The following is a 16,336-nucleotide window of genomic DNA, read 5'->3' on the forward strand; positions in this document are numbered from 1 at the left end:
TGCAAAGGTATCTACCAAGTAAAGCCAAGCACCAAGTTTGCCTACAGAGGTCACTGTTGAGTAACTCTAGGCACTTGCTGAAGTACACAGCGGAAACAACGTCTTGGAGGGCAAGACTGAAAACTCAACAGGTTATACCAACATGGTATCTGCACTTAGAGCATAGTTACCTATCATCAGACCGCTGGTAAGAGGTACATTTTTAGCTGGCTACCTATTCCTGATCTCTAAATCTTTTCACTACCTTTGAAGGATTTTCAACAGAAGTTGGACATATGCTTAACTTGTATCATGACTGTAAATGTCCCAGACACTTTGATAAAGAACCTGTCCAAACATTCTTCCTTGCACCATGAAGGTGTACTGGCAATGCTGTAACATCAGGCAATAGCAAAGCTGTTAAGAGCACAAAATAAGACAAATAACACAAATAAGCCAGCAATGACTGCACAAATGCTAAACACTGATAAACAAGCTCTTCACTTACACAATCTCCCGAAGAAAGGAGAAAATAGTTTAAAATAATTTACGTGTTTCATTGTTAAAAAAGTGAGCACAAATGCTTCAAACTCCTTAAGTAAGCACTTCACTGGGTTAAAAAAATAACGAATTCAGTGGTAAGGACTTTCTCTACTTAACTATGTTTTCTCCATCCCAAATCATGACTTAATATCTGAGTAATAGCTTTGTACGTTGAATTTCCCAGCTCTTTTGAGTTTACTTCGAAGATTAGAGTTGCAATTCCTCTTCGTGTCAAGTTCAATTCACAACAGGCCATGGCTGTTAACTCAGTAACAGAGAGAAGAAAGCAGAAGTAGACTTACATTTGCGCCCTTGTCTGTAAGGTAGCTGATTCCTTCTTCTGGGCCAATTGCCAACTCCACTGAAATAATCCAGCTTGACTTCAGAATCGAAGGAGAAAGAGTAAAATTTCAGTGCGTTTAATGGAACACTATCTTCCCACGTTATCATTGCAGTTTTTAGTAATTAATCTCTAGAAGCTTCCAAACTCCTCAAACATTTTAAAATATATTAAAATCAAGTAATTCTATAAGTAGCAAAACTCCTGATGACGAGTTTCCTGGGGATCTGTCCTACTCAGAGTGAGTTGCCATGTGTTTTATCTTAGGTCTACACGAGAACTATAAATTTCCTTTATTTCCTTTTCTCTCCTCATGGACACTGACGTTCATGTTCCAAATTCTACTTGAGTATCTATTTTCACAAAGTTTGCAGACTTAAGACCACTTTGCAAAATTTATTTGTAATTGGTAGAGATTAAAAGCCGTTAGAGGAAAATTTACAAACAGAAGAAGCTGAGGAGCCTCATTTCCTCAGGAAACCAAGTTAGTAACTGCTCAGCTTTCACAAATGAATCACCAATAACAACATCTAATAAGATACAATTCTTACCCTACTAATAGATGGTGCTTTTTAACAGTCAACTGAGAAGGTTCCAAATAAAATTAAAAACCATATTTTGTTGTTAATGAAATCCAAGGACTCTTCTCTACATCAAAAGATGAACTAAGCAAGCGTTTAATTGAAGAACTAAGCAAAACCAATTTAACTTGTAACTACAACATGTATTCTGGTGACTTGCATTCTTCTACTTACACCGAGAGCACATTTGAAGCATTCCTTGTCAAATCTATACACCGGAGAGAGGATCTCAAAGAATTTCAAAATACTTTCTTCTCTATTAAGGTTGGCAAATTGTCGAAATGTTTGTTGGATTAATTTTCGCAGTGTTTTGGCCTGTGCATGGAAATTTAAAAAATTCATTATTTTAAATCTAGTCAGCGATGGTGCATTTTAAGAGTTTCATTTACTCAGTATCACTAACAATCCTTTTCAAATGATACCCTGAAAATTCTCAAAAAAAAAAAAAAAGCGCTTCAAAATATAAATAACAGTTCTTCCTTACAAATTTTTCTTGGGAATAAAATTATTTCTGCTATACTTTACAGAAGGAATGTCTAGCTAATAATATTTTGATTAAATTACAGCCAAAGACAAAACATTAACCTTTGCAGGAACTACTTTTTCTACATTCCTCACTTCTCCCAACATCTTAACTGTCCACCAACAGAAAAGCACTGCCGTCAGGACACTACACCTTCTAATCTGTCTTAAATTTAAATCATCATTCTCCTATCTGGTAAGAATACCTCAGCTGTAGCTGAATCTTAATCTCTCCATGCAAGTATCTTAGACTATCCATTACATACTGGATTATTGAAGTCTGATAAAATGCAAAATGACTTTCTTATTAAAAAAATAAATAAAATAGTAAACTAATGTTAAAAGAAATATTTCAATTGCAAAGTAAAATATTTTAACTCCATTACATATCATTCTAGTAACTTTTTCCAGGACAGAAACAACCACTTTGAAATAGCAGTACAAATAATTCTTCCAATAGCCACACCATTTGGGACAATGAGATGGAGCAAGACACCTGTTACATGTCCTGCCACAAAGCATGTAGAGGATCCAAGCAGATTTTCAAGCAACCGCATTTTTTTAAAAATGGGTAACTAAACAAAGACTTACGAAAAGAGAAATATTTGCCTGTACGTAATACATATCCCTTGGAAGGCTGCCATCCATATCACAATAAAAGCAATCTGAGATGCAATCTCTTTAACACACCCCAAAATGGAACAAACAATCAAGAATCCCAAATGAAAACATCCCGACTATCCACCAGAAAACACCCAAACACTGCCAACAGAAGTCCTGTAGCTTCTCTCATCTGTCCTAACCATAAGAACATAAGGATGCTATTGAAGTAGCACGTAAGTAAGTAACGTGGGGTTTCATCACTGCTTACATTACTGCACAGTGACAAAATCTCAAAACCTATTCCTTTTTTTTTTCCTTTTCAAAGCTTGAACGGAGTCAAAAGTGATTGAATGGGATGTTTAAAAAAATTACCTTTGCTAACACCTATTTCTAGTACATCTTCCAACTAACACGAATAATAAAATGCAAAACCGTGTTTATTTTTGCAACATGTCAAGGTTAAAACAAGAATTACCATTGTTCCTCTACCAAAACGTATCTAACTTTCCTGTGATAACAGCACTAAGGGTCTTCATTCTTTCACGCTGCCTAAAACAGCTCCAGGCTCTGTGCAAATACAAACTTTCTTTTGACATTAGCACTTCTAGTTAGCTTAAGCATTAATTTTTAGGAATCCTTTAAGGAACATCCACCACTCTGAATTTTTTTAAAGATTTTTTAAAAAGTAGCTTTAAGAAAAGAGCATTATAGCAGTGATCTAATAGTGCTGCATATTCACATACAAAAGGATGATCGGTTTTGGAGCAATGCATATGTGGACTGAAAAAAACCCACCTCAGCTCAGCACGTAAGTTTTATGTCATAAAGTGAACAAAGTAATCTGCCATTTTGTCAAATTACCCTGTCTGTATAGGAGAACCTTCTACCAACTCTTGTTTGAACCATTCCTGTGCCCAGCTGAGGATGCTGGGCAGGACTAAAAAGTGGCTGGCAGTCGGGACACCTCCACACTGCACCCAGAGCTCTCGGCACTTAGGAATACCAGACCCTCCTGTGCCTCTATCTTTTCCTATGTCATGGAGGTTATCTCCCTTTTTTATAGAGAAAACTGGTATTAGGGAACTTAAGACCACAGCCTTAACTGGACGCCTGATAAAGACCAGGAATAATAATAATAAGAAGAAAAAATATCTGCCAGATTGAAGTTGTCCCAAGTATTTCAGCCATGCAGTTGTTGAAAGATACTTTATTCTGCCCGTGATTTGATTCACTGTCCTACTTCATCTTGACTTCAAGGCAAAAAGGGACGTCTTATTTGGTTCTTTTAAGTCAATGAAGATGACTTACTATTTGCATATAATCTTCACCTTAACTTCAGATCATTAATAAAGCGTAAACATAGGAGGTAAGTCAGAAAAAACAACCTAATCCGCACCAAAAGAGACATTTATGAGAAAAATCTGCGAATGACCTCATTTCAAGAGAAAATGCATTAAACAATTTATCTTAAAATATTTCATAAGAACAGTTTTTTTCTCTGTTATTTCTCAAGGCATGCTCTAGAGTGGGAGAAAATTTGCAAACTAAAAAGAATCTGGTTTATATTCATTCCCCCCGCCCACTGTTGGTTTAGTATAAGTAGCATTTTTATCCTGTGGTTTCTGCATACATGGTATATCTAGATGGATACAGAGGGCATGGCTACTGACTGCCCTAAACATAGGAAGGTTTATTATTCTTCCCTAGTGAAGTAATGAAAATGGTAGGCTGGGTGACTCAGTAACTTTACCTCTGTGCTTGATTCAGGCTGACTTACTCTTTCTTGAACAAGCAGTACTATTTGCAGCATATATGAGGTAGAGCAAGGCCGCACCTCAAGTATTGTGTTCAGCTTTGGGCCCCTCACTACAAGAAGGACATCGAGGCCCTGGAGCGTGTCCAGAGCAGGGCTACGAAGCTGGTGAAGGGCCTGGAGCACAAGTCCTGTGAGGACCTGGGGTTGTTTGGTCTGGAGAAGAGGAGGCTCAGGGGAGACCTCATTGCTCTCTGCAACTCCCTGAAAGGAAGGTGTGGGGAGCTGGGGGTCGGCCTCTTCTCACAGGTAACTAGTGATAGGACTAGAGGGAATGGCCTCAAGTTGCACCAGGGGAGGTTCAGGCTGGAAATGAGGAGACATTTCTTCTCGGAAAGAGCAGTCAGGCATTGGGACGGGTTGCCCAGGGAGGTGGTGGCATCACCGTCCCTGGGGGTGTTCAAAGAAAGGTTGGACGTGATGCTTGGGGACATGGTTTTTTGGGTGACATTGGTGGTAGGGTGGTGGTTGGACCAGATGATCTTGGAGGTCTTTTCCAACCTCAATGATTCTATGAGTCTATGATTCTAACTCTAATGTTTCATCCCAGAGAAACCTCACTTGACCCTTCTGGGACTGCACTTGCTTGCCTTCATAACATCATTGTGTCTTACGGCTGCTCTGTGATCAGACAGATGCCTTTAAACTCCTGAGTTCTTTATCTAAGGAGCTCCCCAAATAAAGCTGAAATATGTGTTTTTTAAACCAACGTATATCGCCTCATACTTTGCAATGCTAAATATTTGAATTCTCATTATCTCAGCTTTTTGGTTTTCCTATACATAGGGTGATATCTTCTTTGTAGCTGGCATTTCCTAAACATATATATCAACAAATTTTATTAGCACTGCACGACACTAATTCTACCTCCCTAATAGAGAGAAACACTTATTTTTGCATTTCACGGCCATCAGGAGCCCTTCTTTGCCTGCTAGTTCAAAACTATTGGTCTTCACAAAGTAAGTCATTTAATTACTTGAATGCATCCTAAATTGTTTTTAATAGGGATTTCATTTTCATTAAAAAGCAGACCTGTTTTTCTTTCCCTTGCTTTTCTCTTCAGACATCCAACATTTTTTCATGTCTTTGCAAGTTTCTACCCAGCTTCACCTTCTGGAAATTCTTGCTACTTCTTTCTGTTATTTTCTCCATTTCATAATTTCTAAAGAGCAATCTTCTTTGTTGGTCAGTTTTCTGGCTCCCTAATAACATTTTTCAAGGTAGTTATTTATTCATTTGGGTCTGGAGCCTTTCACCACAATTTCTCCCTCCAGCTCCAGATAATTGCTTGAATTTAAATGCAGAGGGATTACTTAAATCCACTTGACTTCATTAGTTTCTGATGTTCAGAAGTCTTTTGAAACAAAACCCCTTCGTGACAGACCTTTGCTGTTTATCCTCCCATTTAATTAACAATGAATAAACTTTCTAAATCTGAAGTTAAATTCTATTAGTAACTCCTCTATAAAAACATCACTGCTTACCAAAAGCAGTTCTAAAATAACAATTTATGATTTATATTTGCATATATGAACAACAGATGTATTTTACCACGGCAACCATATCAAGACTGCTACAGCTGTACAACTTCATGGTGACCATTCTTAACATTTCCTCCCCTCCCCACCTTTCAGAACATGTTGGAAAAAATTTGCATTTTTTACTCTGGGAACATATGGACTTCAATGGAAGTGAGATCTGACTAACATTTATAGTCTCAACTAGGATTAACATAAATGGAAATTGCTGGAAATCTTCCTCGAATGAGTCGCTTACAGTCTTGAGCAAGGAAGGCAGAATTTGGTTCGTCAAGCTGACGCTAAAAATATGCCTTTTTTTTTTTTAATGTCCCCATCCTCCTTCTCCAGAAGTCTCATTTCTCTTTCAGAAAGTAAGTTATTTGATACCAGGGAATCTGAGGACTCATTTTGAGTTTTTGTCCACCAGGCTGGAGAGGTAGAGGCGTACCTCTCTCACATTAGCTCAGCAGGGCCACATAAATCACTACCAGTTCTTCCAGCTGCATGCCTATACCTGACCACGGGGATATATGCCTTACCAATCTGACAGACAGCTTTGATATTTTTTCAGCAAGACAGTACAACTACACACCAATTCACTTACGGCTATACAGTGAAATTAATCATGCAATTTTCAGATTTCTGAAACAGATTTTTTATTTTTATTTTTTTTAAAGTAACATACAGTTGAGTGGAATTAAAATTACCTTCACTGAATCTAGCAAACTCTTCGGAAAAAATCGTCTTAAACCAACATCTTTCCTGAAACAAAAAAAAGCACACACATTATAATAAAATAAAATATCAGATACTGTATTGCTGTTTCCTAGGGTCTTTTTTTTTTTTTAAAAACTAGTGCATGCAACATAAAATAGTAAATGATTTTCATAGTAAAGTCCTTGACAATCTCAGCATCACAAACACCGTACCAGTAATATGCTAACCGTAGCCACTCTACAGCAAGTGAGGAATTAGCAGCATTGTCTACTTTAAACTCAAAAGGATTACATATTTACAACAGGTACCTGATGTGGAAAGCGTATCACTTGATATGTTGGCTCAGGCGCAGAGAAGTTTTGGTAATAAAAACTATTAATTGTACGTTAGATTAATTTAACGAATACTGAAAAAACAGTCTTACAGCTTCATCAGCTGAGAAGCGGGTAATACAAAAATGACGAATTCTAACAAACAGCTATTGGAATTAAGCAGGAGATGCAACATAAAGGAGAGGACCTCTCGTGCTATCAGCTCAGTAGGCATGCGGACAGTCTTTCCACTACTATTTTACCCATATGTAACGTAATTTACATTTTTTAATTTCTACTGTCGCTTTTTCCTCATATTGAGCATCTAATGTTAGAATTTCCAGCTTTTTATTGCAAATAATCTCACTTCTTGCATCCGTATGTCAGGATCCTGTATCTGTGAGCTTGGCTTCTGTAAACTAAATTACATCAAGCAACCAAATTACATCACTTACAAAGAGGCTCACAGTCATCCATAAGGATTGAGTATTTTTGTGGCTTAGGTGCGCTGCCCCTACCTTATGTTTAACATATACATGTATCACTACAATTAAACGGTAGCTTAGATGCCAGTGGTGTTATTGTTAAGGGGATCATGATTTGGCCAGGTACATCAAATGCTGCATGACCACATACTAGTAGTACACACATTAGCATGAAATTTGCATGACAAAAAGGAAAAATTGAAAGAAAAAAAAATGTAAGTAGGAAAAGGACTTAAATCCTTGCCTCTCAAAGGTATTAGTGACAACTTTTAAAAAAATAAAATAAAAAATTAAATGTTGATCAAAAGGTTGCAAGCTTTTTTAAACAAAGACTGTATTCTACTTCTGAAATGAGTACGATAGCTTTCCATGACTGCATGCTTTGCAGAAACAGACATGCAACTGGAATTTTTACATTTGGCAAAGCTGTTAGCCAGCTTGAGAAATATAGTATATATTCACTGCTGCCTAACGGCAGAAGAAAAAAGCCAAAATTAAAGTCAATATAAAAAGCTTACTCAAAATAATAAAACAGGGTATTTTTAAAGCTCTCTAAAGACTAGTACAGAATTCTACAAAACGTACTAAAAACACCCTCAACCAAGAGGAGCAGAATGTTCACGCACAGCAGTGAACACTGGCATCTGTGCAATGACAGTAAGCTGAAAGATGATAAAACTTTCATAAATGTTAATTCCTTTGATGCATTTCTTCTCAAATGCAAATGATATGCGGTTTATCATCCCACACAGTTAACTAAGTCTAACACACCATTACCATCTAAATAACATGCAAAGACATTTTGACAAGGAATATATTAGTTTAACATTAAGCATTTTAGAGGGAAATGGTGTTTTCAAAAATTAAGCACCCTACATCTCTCCTGTATTACTCCTCTTAACAATACTACAACACCTGGCTGTGACATTCTGATTCAGCTGGCTGTTAAAAGGAGGCGTAGTTTGTAAGGTCTGTATGCAACAAATTTGGAAGAAATTCTTATGCAGAATACAACGAAACACAACTCTTACTTAAATTTGTTAATAAAGTATTCTAGGTTAGACTGCAAATTTATTTACTGTAGGAGAATTTAACATAAGGAGCACAGAGATTTAATGCCAGGGTCAACAACAAACGATGGGTACCTATACATAAGAGAAGCATTATAAACCACAGCACACAAACAGCTCTTTAAACAACCCTACAAACTCTTTCCTCTCTCTCCTCAGCTGCAGTATATGGGGATAAACCACAACAAATCAGTCCTCCATATTAAGAACTCCAACATCTATTTTCTGATTGCCAGTAAGAAATAATTAGCAGTGAGATCCCGGTTCATACAGTTTTACCAGCTTTGTGTTTAACCCATCTACTCCATCCTACTTGAGGACTTAAATGCATTTTTTTTTTCATGTATAAACTTCAATAGGATTAATAAAATACCAACTACAAATAGATGATACTGCTTGTTGTATACTGATAAGCAGCTCTAGGCAGGACATATCTTCATTTTTATTTTTCATCTCAATTAAAGTTACATCAAAAAAAGTAATGTTAGATTAACATAATAGACTTTAACATGCTCTTTACAAAATTGTGGATGCAGCTGTTTCTTCATATAGCTCCCATTTGTATACTGGTAATTATCCCTGCTCTGTGCTAACAGGCTTCACATTTATTATGAAAAAATTCTTCTTTCATTACACGAAGGCCCAACTATTAAAGGCTACTTAACAGTTTGATTCTATCTACCATTTCCCATCCAGATTTGGTCTTGTATGAAAATTTGATCAAAGATGAATGTACATCAAATAGACATCTGACAAAGACAGGCAAGAAGCAATCACACGAAATGCAAAAAAGTGCTATTTAAAAATTGCACTCAGCTGGTTAAGTGCCTCATGATGTACTAAAACTAGCAAAAAAAAAAAAGGAAAGAAACAAAAGGCCTCACTTGAGAAATAAATATTAATTGTGTAAGAAAACCTTTATAGGCTAATTAAGGTGATAAGATCAAATGAGTACATTTTGGGGATCACTGGCACTTTTTGCACACTCTCACAACCTTATAATTATCTACAGCCACTTTAAGATGCTTTTATCCTCTATCTCTCCCAGCTGAATCCCATACAAAACACACTTTGTTTCAAACAACGTAAAAAATAAAATAAAATCCTGAAGTGCACAATTCAACATTTCCTTTTTTTTTCATGGCATTAAGCTTTTACATTTTGCACATCATGGTTTTGCTTCATTTTCTTCCTGCATTTCACAGCAGCGATTATGTTAAAACCTACCAAAAGAGTTATTGTTTGGAAAACACATGCATTGAAAGAGACAAGTCATTGTTAAAATGGAAGCAGCCCCATGCTGAGTCCTACAGGAGCTCTTACCTGTTGTAATTCTTAATTAAAACTTGTGTCATCTGTTATAACCCTTGTTTCCTTTGCCTCATTGCTTCCCAAGTTATTAACCTCATTACTAACATCTGCACTTCACGAGTTGCCAAATAACTGTCTAAATATTCTCAAGTTCTTGCTGAAATATATATATATATATACTGCAAGTGCTGCAAGTCACATACTCTATTTCACAGGAGGATGACATGATCAGAACCTTCTTCAGGCCACAGTACTTTCGTATATTTTTATATAGCATTTTAGCCTTGTCTAACCGTTCATACTGTTCATCTCAGCCCTTTCTCATTTTGTTATGAGTTCCCTCACTCAGCACATTTCTACTGGCAACTATGACAAAAAACTGAAGTCCTTCAAAAAAAAAAAATTCAAACAAAAGCAGAACTTCAGAACGGCTGCAGAAATAGAGGAGCATTATATAAAATTCAATTTATCCTTCTGAATTAACAGAAGAATAACTGTTTTCCATTTAAAAAGATCGAAAACAGTTGGGTTTTTAAACTGAAGCTGTCTCTATTATGCTCAATCTGGAATATCTACTTCTAAAGACTAATTCACAGATTCCAACCACAAACAAATCTAAGCAGGGTCAAAAAAGCCAGTATGGGAGCTCTGCTCTTCCTCTAAAATACTCAACTATATCTTCCAGATTTGGTAGCATTCAAACTCAGAGACCACGTTTGGAAGTTTAGGTCTCATCAATTTGCTCACCATAACCCCAAGAGGCAATGTTAGACGAGGGGACCTAGAAAATCCCGGCTGTGTGTTCAGTACAACCACCTGGGAACATTAATTATACAGAACAACCTCCTGTCACAGTATGCACATGCAGCATGGTCCATCTGCAGTAAAATTGTGAAGATAGGGAAACTTTCGAGTGGAGCATCTGACGAGGGTGTTATTGTTGCAGCCTAACAAACAGGCAATTCCCGACTTATTTTTACCCATTAAAACTATATGGTTTCCTCAAAATACCTTATAAATATTCATTGTGAAGAAAATACTGATAATCCAAAATACTCTTAATTTCACACCTCTACAGGTCAGCGGAGTTGTTTTATTAAAAGCATAATAAAAATACAGACTTCATTGCTACACCAAACTTTTATCCAAATTTTATGCTATGCTGTAGAATGTATTTTCACAAAGATAACTGAAGATCTCACAGGGCTATGTATGTATGAAACACAGTTCCACTAAATTAACACAAATAAAATCTATCTTCAAACCCTAAAACTTTAAGGAATTTGGAATTTTTTGGACTGAATCAAACACACCACGATTAATCCTCCAAAATCTTTTAGTATAAAGATGCTTCTTGGTCATCTTAAAATTTATGATACATATAATAATCAACTTGTTAACTACAATTCAGCAAGTTCACATACTTAGCAAATAAAAGGAAAAAATGATACCTCAAGCATTTCAGGTAATTCAAACTTTAGCACGGATTAATCACCACTGAAGAATGCAGCTATGCACAGAAAATCATTTAGGAACAAGTACAATTTAGAACTAGACTTGTTGATCCCAGAGACACTACTAAAACTAAAAATCATAATAAACCTCATGATCAAGTTTAAACAACTCAACCCTATTTCCCTCTACCAGCTGAACGTGTTCTTCCTATTTCCATATTTTGGTTGGTTTCATCAACTTTTTCTTATTTAATGCACTCAAAAATCTCAACAATCTTCATGAAATAAAAAATAACAATGGAATCTTTCTTTTATGGACCTGAATTTCATTTATCTGACTAAGAGACAGTTCGAACCTCCAGCTGGAACACAATACTTACTCTAACACTTCATAGTTGGACTTCTTTTCTAATGCATTGCCTCTCATCTCTCCGTAGGATCTCCTGAAGTCAGGAAGAATATTTGAAAGCAATAATTATTGCAAGACCCAACCTAAAACTACAATACCAACATAGTCAAACCTTTCAGAGACTTACCATTAGAAACCATTGGCAGAATGAATTCAAATATAAGTGTTAGTACCTTATTAACCTACCTCAATACAACAGATTTTTTTTTTTTTGACAAAATAATTTCAGGCAAGGAACATTGCATGGGACAATACCAGCACTGCATTTTCAGAACCACTTTGACGAAGCCTAACTACCAAAAGAAGCAATTTAAGCTCTCCTTCAGCAGCTCCTTTCCACCTCTCCCAGTATCTCCTTCTTTTTCAACAGCACTTGTGTCTGGGCACGTAACGGGGAGAAGAACCAGAGGAAGTGGCCAACGATAAGAGCCAACAGTTTCAATCCAGAGATGCTCAAATCACCAGCTCAAAAAATAAAAAAAAATGTGAGAATGAGTGGCTGTTGTAGGGAGAGGGCTGGGAGCGTTGTTTTCACTGACAAAGGGGGCCACTAATACTTAAAATAAAGTCTTAGTAGTCATCTACTAGAAATGCCTCACCGAGGTGAAAACGTGCTGAAGAACCACAGCATGCTCAGCATGCTACCAAGAGAGCCATGGACAGTGGGATTTGGCTGACAAGATAATCGTGGATTAGAATATTCGTTGCACGTTCTGAAATAAGGCACTGGTAGTTTTGTCAGCGTGGAAGGATGTGCAGGTACACAATTTGTTTTTTCTGGGGCTACCAGCAAAACTTACAGCAAGGACATCAGGTTTTCCCTAACAGTGTCCAGGCAATTTCACAGACCAAAATTCTGTTTTATTTTGCAAAATTACTGTTCAAAGGACACTTATTCAGTGCTAACAAGTTTACATGTGCCATTAATTTTTTATCAGTTTTACTACTTTCCTAGTGTCCCTGTGCGAGACAGCAGTGTAACTAAAGAAAATGTTTCAGGCTGTAAATTCTTATTTGATAATAAATTAGCAAAAACCAAAAAACAAAACAGGAGTTTCAAAAGCTGTGCTGGGAACTCTCTCAAGGATCTACTAATCTGATAAACTTATCTTTATTTTCCAGCTGTCCATACAGTTGACAAGAACCCCCACCCCCCAAATCCCTAAGATTTAATCATTTGAAAACAGCACATTAAAACTGAGTTAATGCAGAGAGGAAAGGTAGCAGCATTTATCTTAAACATTATTTAGCTGTAGGATTTATATATTTATTCTTATTTATAGAAGCACAATGACAAGGCTTTTTGCTAAATAAAACCATGGATGCATTTTTCTTTTAATGTACATCACTGTCCTCTACAGGTTTTTGCATTATTCAGATGAAAAAATCATCCCAAGAAGGCAATATCAAGAGGTAATTAAAATTTTATAAATAATTTTAATCTAAAGATCACCAGAAATTGGTTACAATGTGGCCTACTCAGTTTTTCTTCCAACTACTTCATAGCAAAAAGTCTGATGATGTTTTATTCAGCTATATTAGCCAGAGATCTATGAACTACAAAGAGTTTCAAAATTAATGTATATATTCTACCAGAAACGTGTTGAATAATAGATGAAATTATCAGCTTACCTGATTTCAAGGCAACCTAGTTTCAAAGCAATTTCCTGGTCCACTTGATCTGCTATTTCTAACATATAGTCATTTTTCACCTACAGCAAAAGAAGCAGGTACGTATCACAGAAAAATCAGTTCAGTGCTGATACAGACGAAAATGCTGCCCAAACATCTTTGGGATAAACATATCTTAGGTTTAACTTTTTGGAGTCTTTATTTACAGTGCACAAAAAGAAGCCATATTTATATTATCCGCAAATGAGCCGCACTTTTGTAAGAAACTTATTTCAACTGCAATGAACTTGGTAAAAAAATAATCTACATCAATATTACTTATGCTTTATTAAATCAAATGAAAATCTTCAAAGGAGCTGAGCACATGGTCACCCCTGCATTCAAGATACGTGAATGTGTGCTCTACTCTTGAACCATTTTGGTCAACAGTTTTTAATTTCGTAGGTGCATAAAACATATAAATATCCATGCACTGCTGTGAAAATAAAAATAGCTGTAAGTAAAAATAGTGGCATGTGAAAATCATATTCCATATTGACTTGAAATAATGTTTGAGCTAGCAACAAGAAGACACAAGCGTAAATAGATGGGTGCCATCTGCAGTAGGAAAGCAAACAGGCCAGGAGCGTGCTTCAACACTGAAACCAAATGCTACGTTTGGCCATCGTCTTCGCTCCTGAAGAGGATGGTTGGGCCAAACCAGTGCATTTGGAGCACTGGGGGCACACGGCGTCCCCAGGTGAGCTGGGGACAGTTGAGAAGTGGGATAAATTGCCATGCACAACCTCTGTGCCACGGAGCACACCAAGTGCTCAACAGGATGGACTACGGTGGGTCAAAGCCTCACCGCATGTCCTGGACTTGTTTCATTTACCAACATCAGCAGAGGTAGCAAGAGTGCTTTTGGGGTAGTACTTTCACAACACTGCAATAAGTTATTTGTACAGTTATTAATAAAAAAGGACAGAGAGAGGGAACAGAAGTAGTGCTGAAGAACTTAACTCTGCAAACCCCATCTTCCACGCAACAGACATTTTTTCACCAGTAACATCTTTACAGAAGCATAACTTTTTTTTATAGCTCACATTATGCTCTATCTCATGAGATCATAAACTTGATATTATGATCCTAAAGCCTCTTGTTGCAGAAAGTCCTGAATTACCATAAATATGACAATTGCAGATCAAAGAGGAGATTATACACTGCGAGAGAAATACACTTCATGTAATGTTTTTTGAGTGATTCCAAGTTGTAAGAAAAACTGTTTCAAACTGCTACCGCTATGAAATTCATAGATTAAAAGATATGGAAATCCAGCAGCAGATTCAACAGCTGGAGGTCATCTCCAGGCAGCATCTGCCCAGTAAAATACTAGTATGCAGCAGTCCCCCCATCAGCGTAACAGCTGGATCCAGCCTGAGACTAAAATGCAACAAATGCAGGAGACTTTCCTAGATATAAAGTGCACAAACATTTTTAATTTATTACTGAAAGATGGTGAAGAAGGAATATGATAACTACATTCTCACTCCTACGCGGTTTATTACAAAAGCTGCAATATCAGGAAAAAGCTTCTCACGTTGGGACTCAATACGTTGACAAAATAGTAAGTTTTTAATCCTGAATTCAATTCTAACATACTAGAGTTGACAATTAGAAAGGAAAAGTCAAAGACTTGACTAAGTGCCCTTCAGCTTTATGTAGTTTGCAAAACATATACACACATGGAAATACGATCGTTGTTTTGTGCTGCCATGATAGTAATACACAAGATATGTAGAATTAATGACTATTTCTTTCTTCGTAAAGTTTACAGTAAAACAAAACAAACCCCTCTTGTATTTGATTCCTGTTTGAGTTTTTCTGGTAACGTTTACCAAGATTTATCTGATTAGAGGTTAAAAAAACCCAGCACCCAAAAACCGCAGACTGCATATATCTGATAAATACAATGGCTGAAAGTGATACAAACTCGGAGAGAGAAGCCTCTTCCGGGAAGTCGAGATGCTTTGATTCTGTATTTTCATTCAAAGGCATGAAGCTTTCCGTGCAAAGAGTCCTACGTGTTAGCCAAGTAAACAGACATTGCTCAAATGGAAGAAACATCTAATTTGCGAAGTCATGTACAAAAAAAACCCATCAATTAGAAAGAACGGTCAGTTATATGACCACAGATACCATCTACAACATGGGTCATGTTACCATCTACTTATTTATATTTATAGAGTGGATATATTCCATTCAATTGAAAGACACTGCAGTTATTTTCTGCAGAAGGAATTTAAAGAGCCTGGCTCCATTCTCTTTGTACCCTTGCTTCAGGCATTTAAAGAACCCTGGAAGGGACCTGGAAGTCCTGGAAGGGACCTCCAAAGATCATCACGTCCAACCTTCTATGGGAGAAGGAAGCCTGGATGAGATTGTCCTCATTGTCAAAAAAGTATTTCTTAAATATGCTGGTAAAATCCCCCTGAGCCTTCTCTTCTCTAGGCTGAGCAGTCCCAGCTCTCAGCCTCTGCTCACAGGAGAGATGCTCTTGTCCCTTCATCATCCTCATGGCCCTTTGCTGGACTCTCTCCATCAGCTCCAGGCCTTTCAAAGTCATTACAAAGCCTTTAGGCATCTCCAAGGTATTCGGAAATCAAGAAATTTGGGCACCAGCCCGTACTGCTCAGCATCATGGAGTGCCAAAGCAGGAAGAAGTGTGCAAATGACAAAAAAAAGGAAGACAGTTTGAGCAGTACTTCTCTTGGCTAGTATCTACGTTCACTCGTCATCCTACTGCAGAATTGCACCTGTTTGCAATGGTGTAATATTCCTCTGTGGGAAAATCTTCCATTTCCAAGGTTTTGTTCGACTTTAAATCAGAAGTACCATCTAGATGTCTCTGCAAACAGCACAATGTAACTATTTAAACAGAAAATTAAATTAGAACTTGTGTTCATCAGTAGGGATATGAATCCAGTCCTACACTAAAACTGTCAGGCACAAGCTCAGGCCATTTAAATAGAGAATATAATTTTCAGACTCCTGTGTTATTACCATA

At 36.9% G+C, this 16,336-nt stretch overlaps 1 protein-coding gene across 11 annotated transcripts in view; it reads right to left on the minus strand.

The window, feature by feature from the left end:
• Nucleotides 1-16,336, minus strand: part of PTK2 (protein tyrosine kinase 2) — a 203,892-nt gene that overhangs the window by 71,189 nt on the left and 116,367 nt on the right. For all 11 annotated transcript variants that reach the window (XM_080582103.1, XM_080582105.1, XM_080582104.1 and 8 more), the window contains 5 exons: nt 13,291-13,370; nt 11,630-11,692; nt 6,609-6,663; nt 1,618-1,758; nt 825-902 (listed from right to left, as the gene is read on the minus strand). In XM_080582103.1, the coding sequence (XP_080438229.1) occupies nt 825-902; nt 1,618-1,758; nt 6,609-6,663; nt 11,630-11,692; nt 13,291-13,370 (417 nt within the window). The remainder of the gene's footprint in view (nt 1-824; nt 903-1,617; nt 1,759-6,608; nt 6,664-11,629; nt 11,693-13,290; nt 13,371-16,336) is intronic.

This window comes from Anser brachyrhynchus (genome assembly GCF_964034855.1).
Source record: "Anser brachyrhynchus genome assembly, chromosome: 2".
Classification (NCBI taxonomy): Eukaryota; Metazoa; Chordata; class Aves; order Anseriformes; family Anatidae; genus Anser; species Anser brachyrhynchus.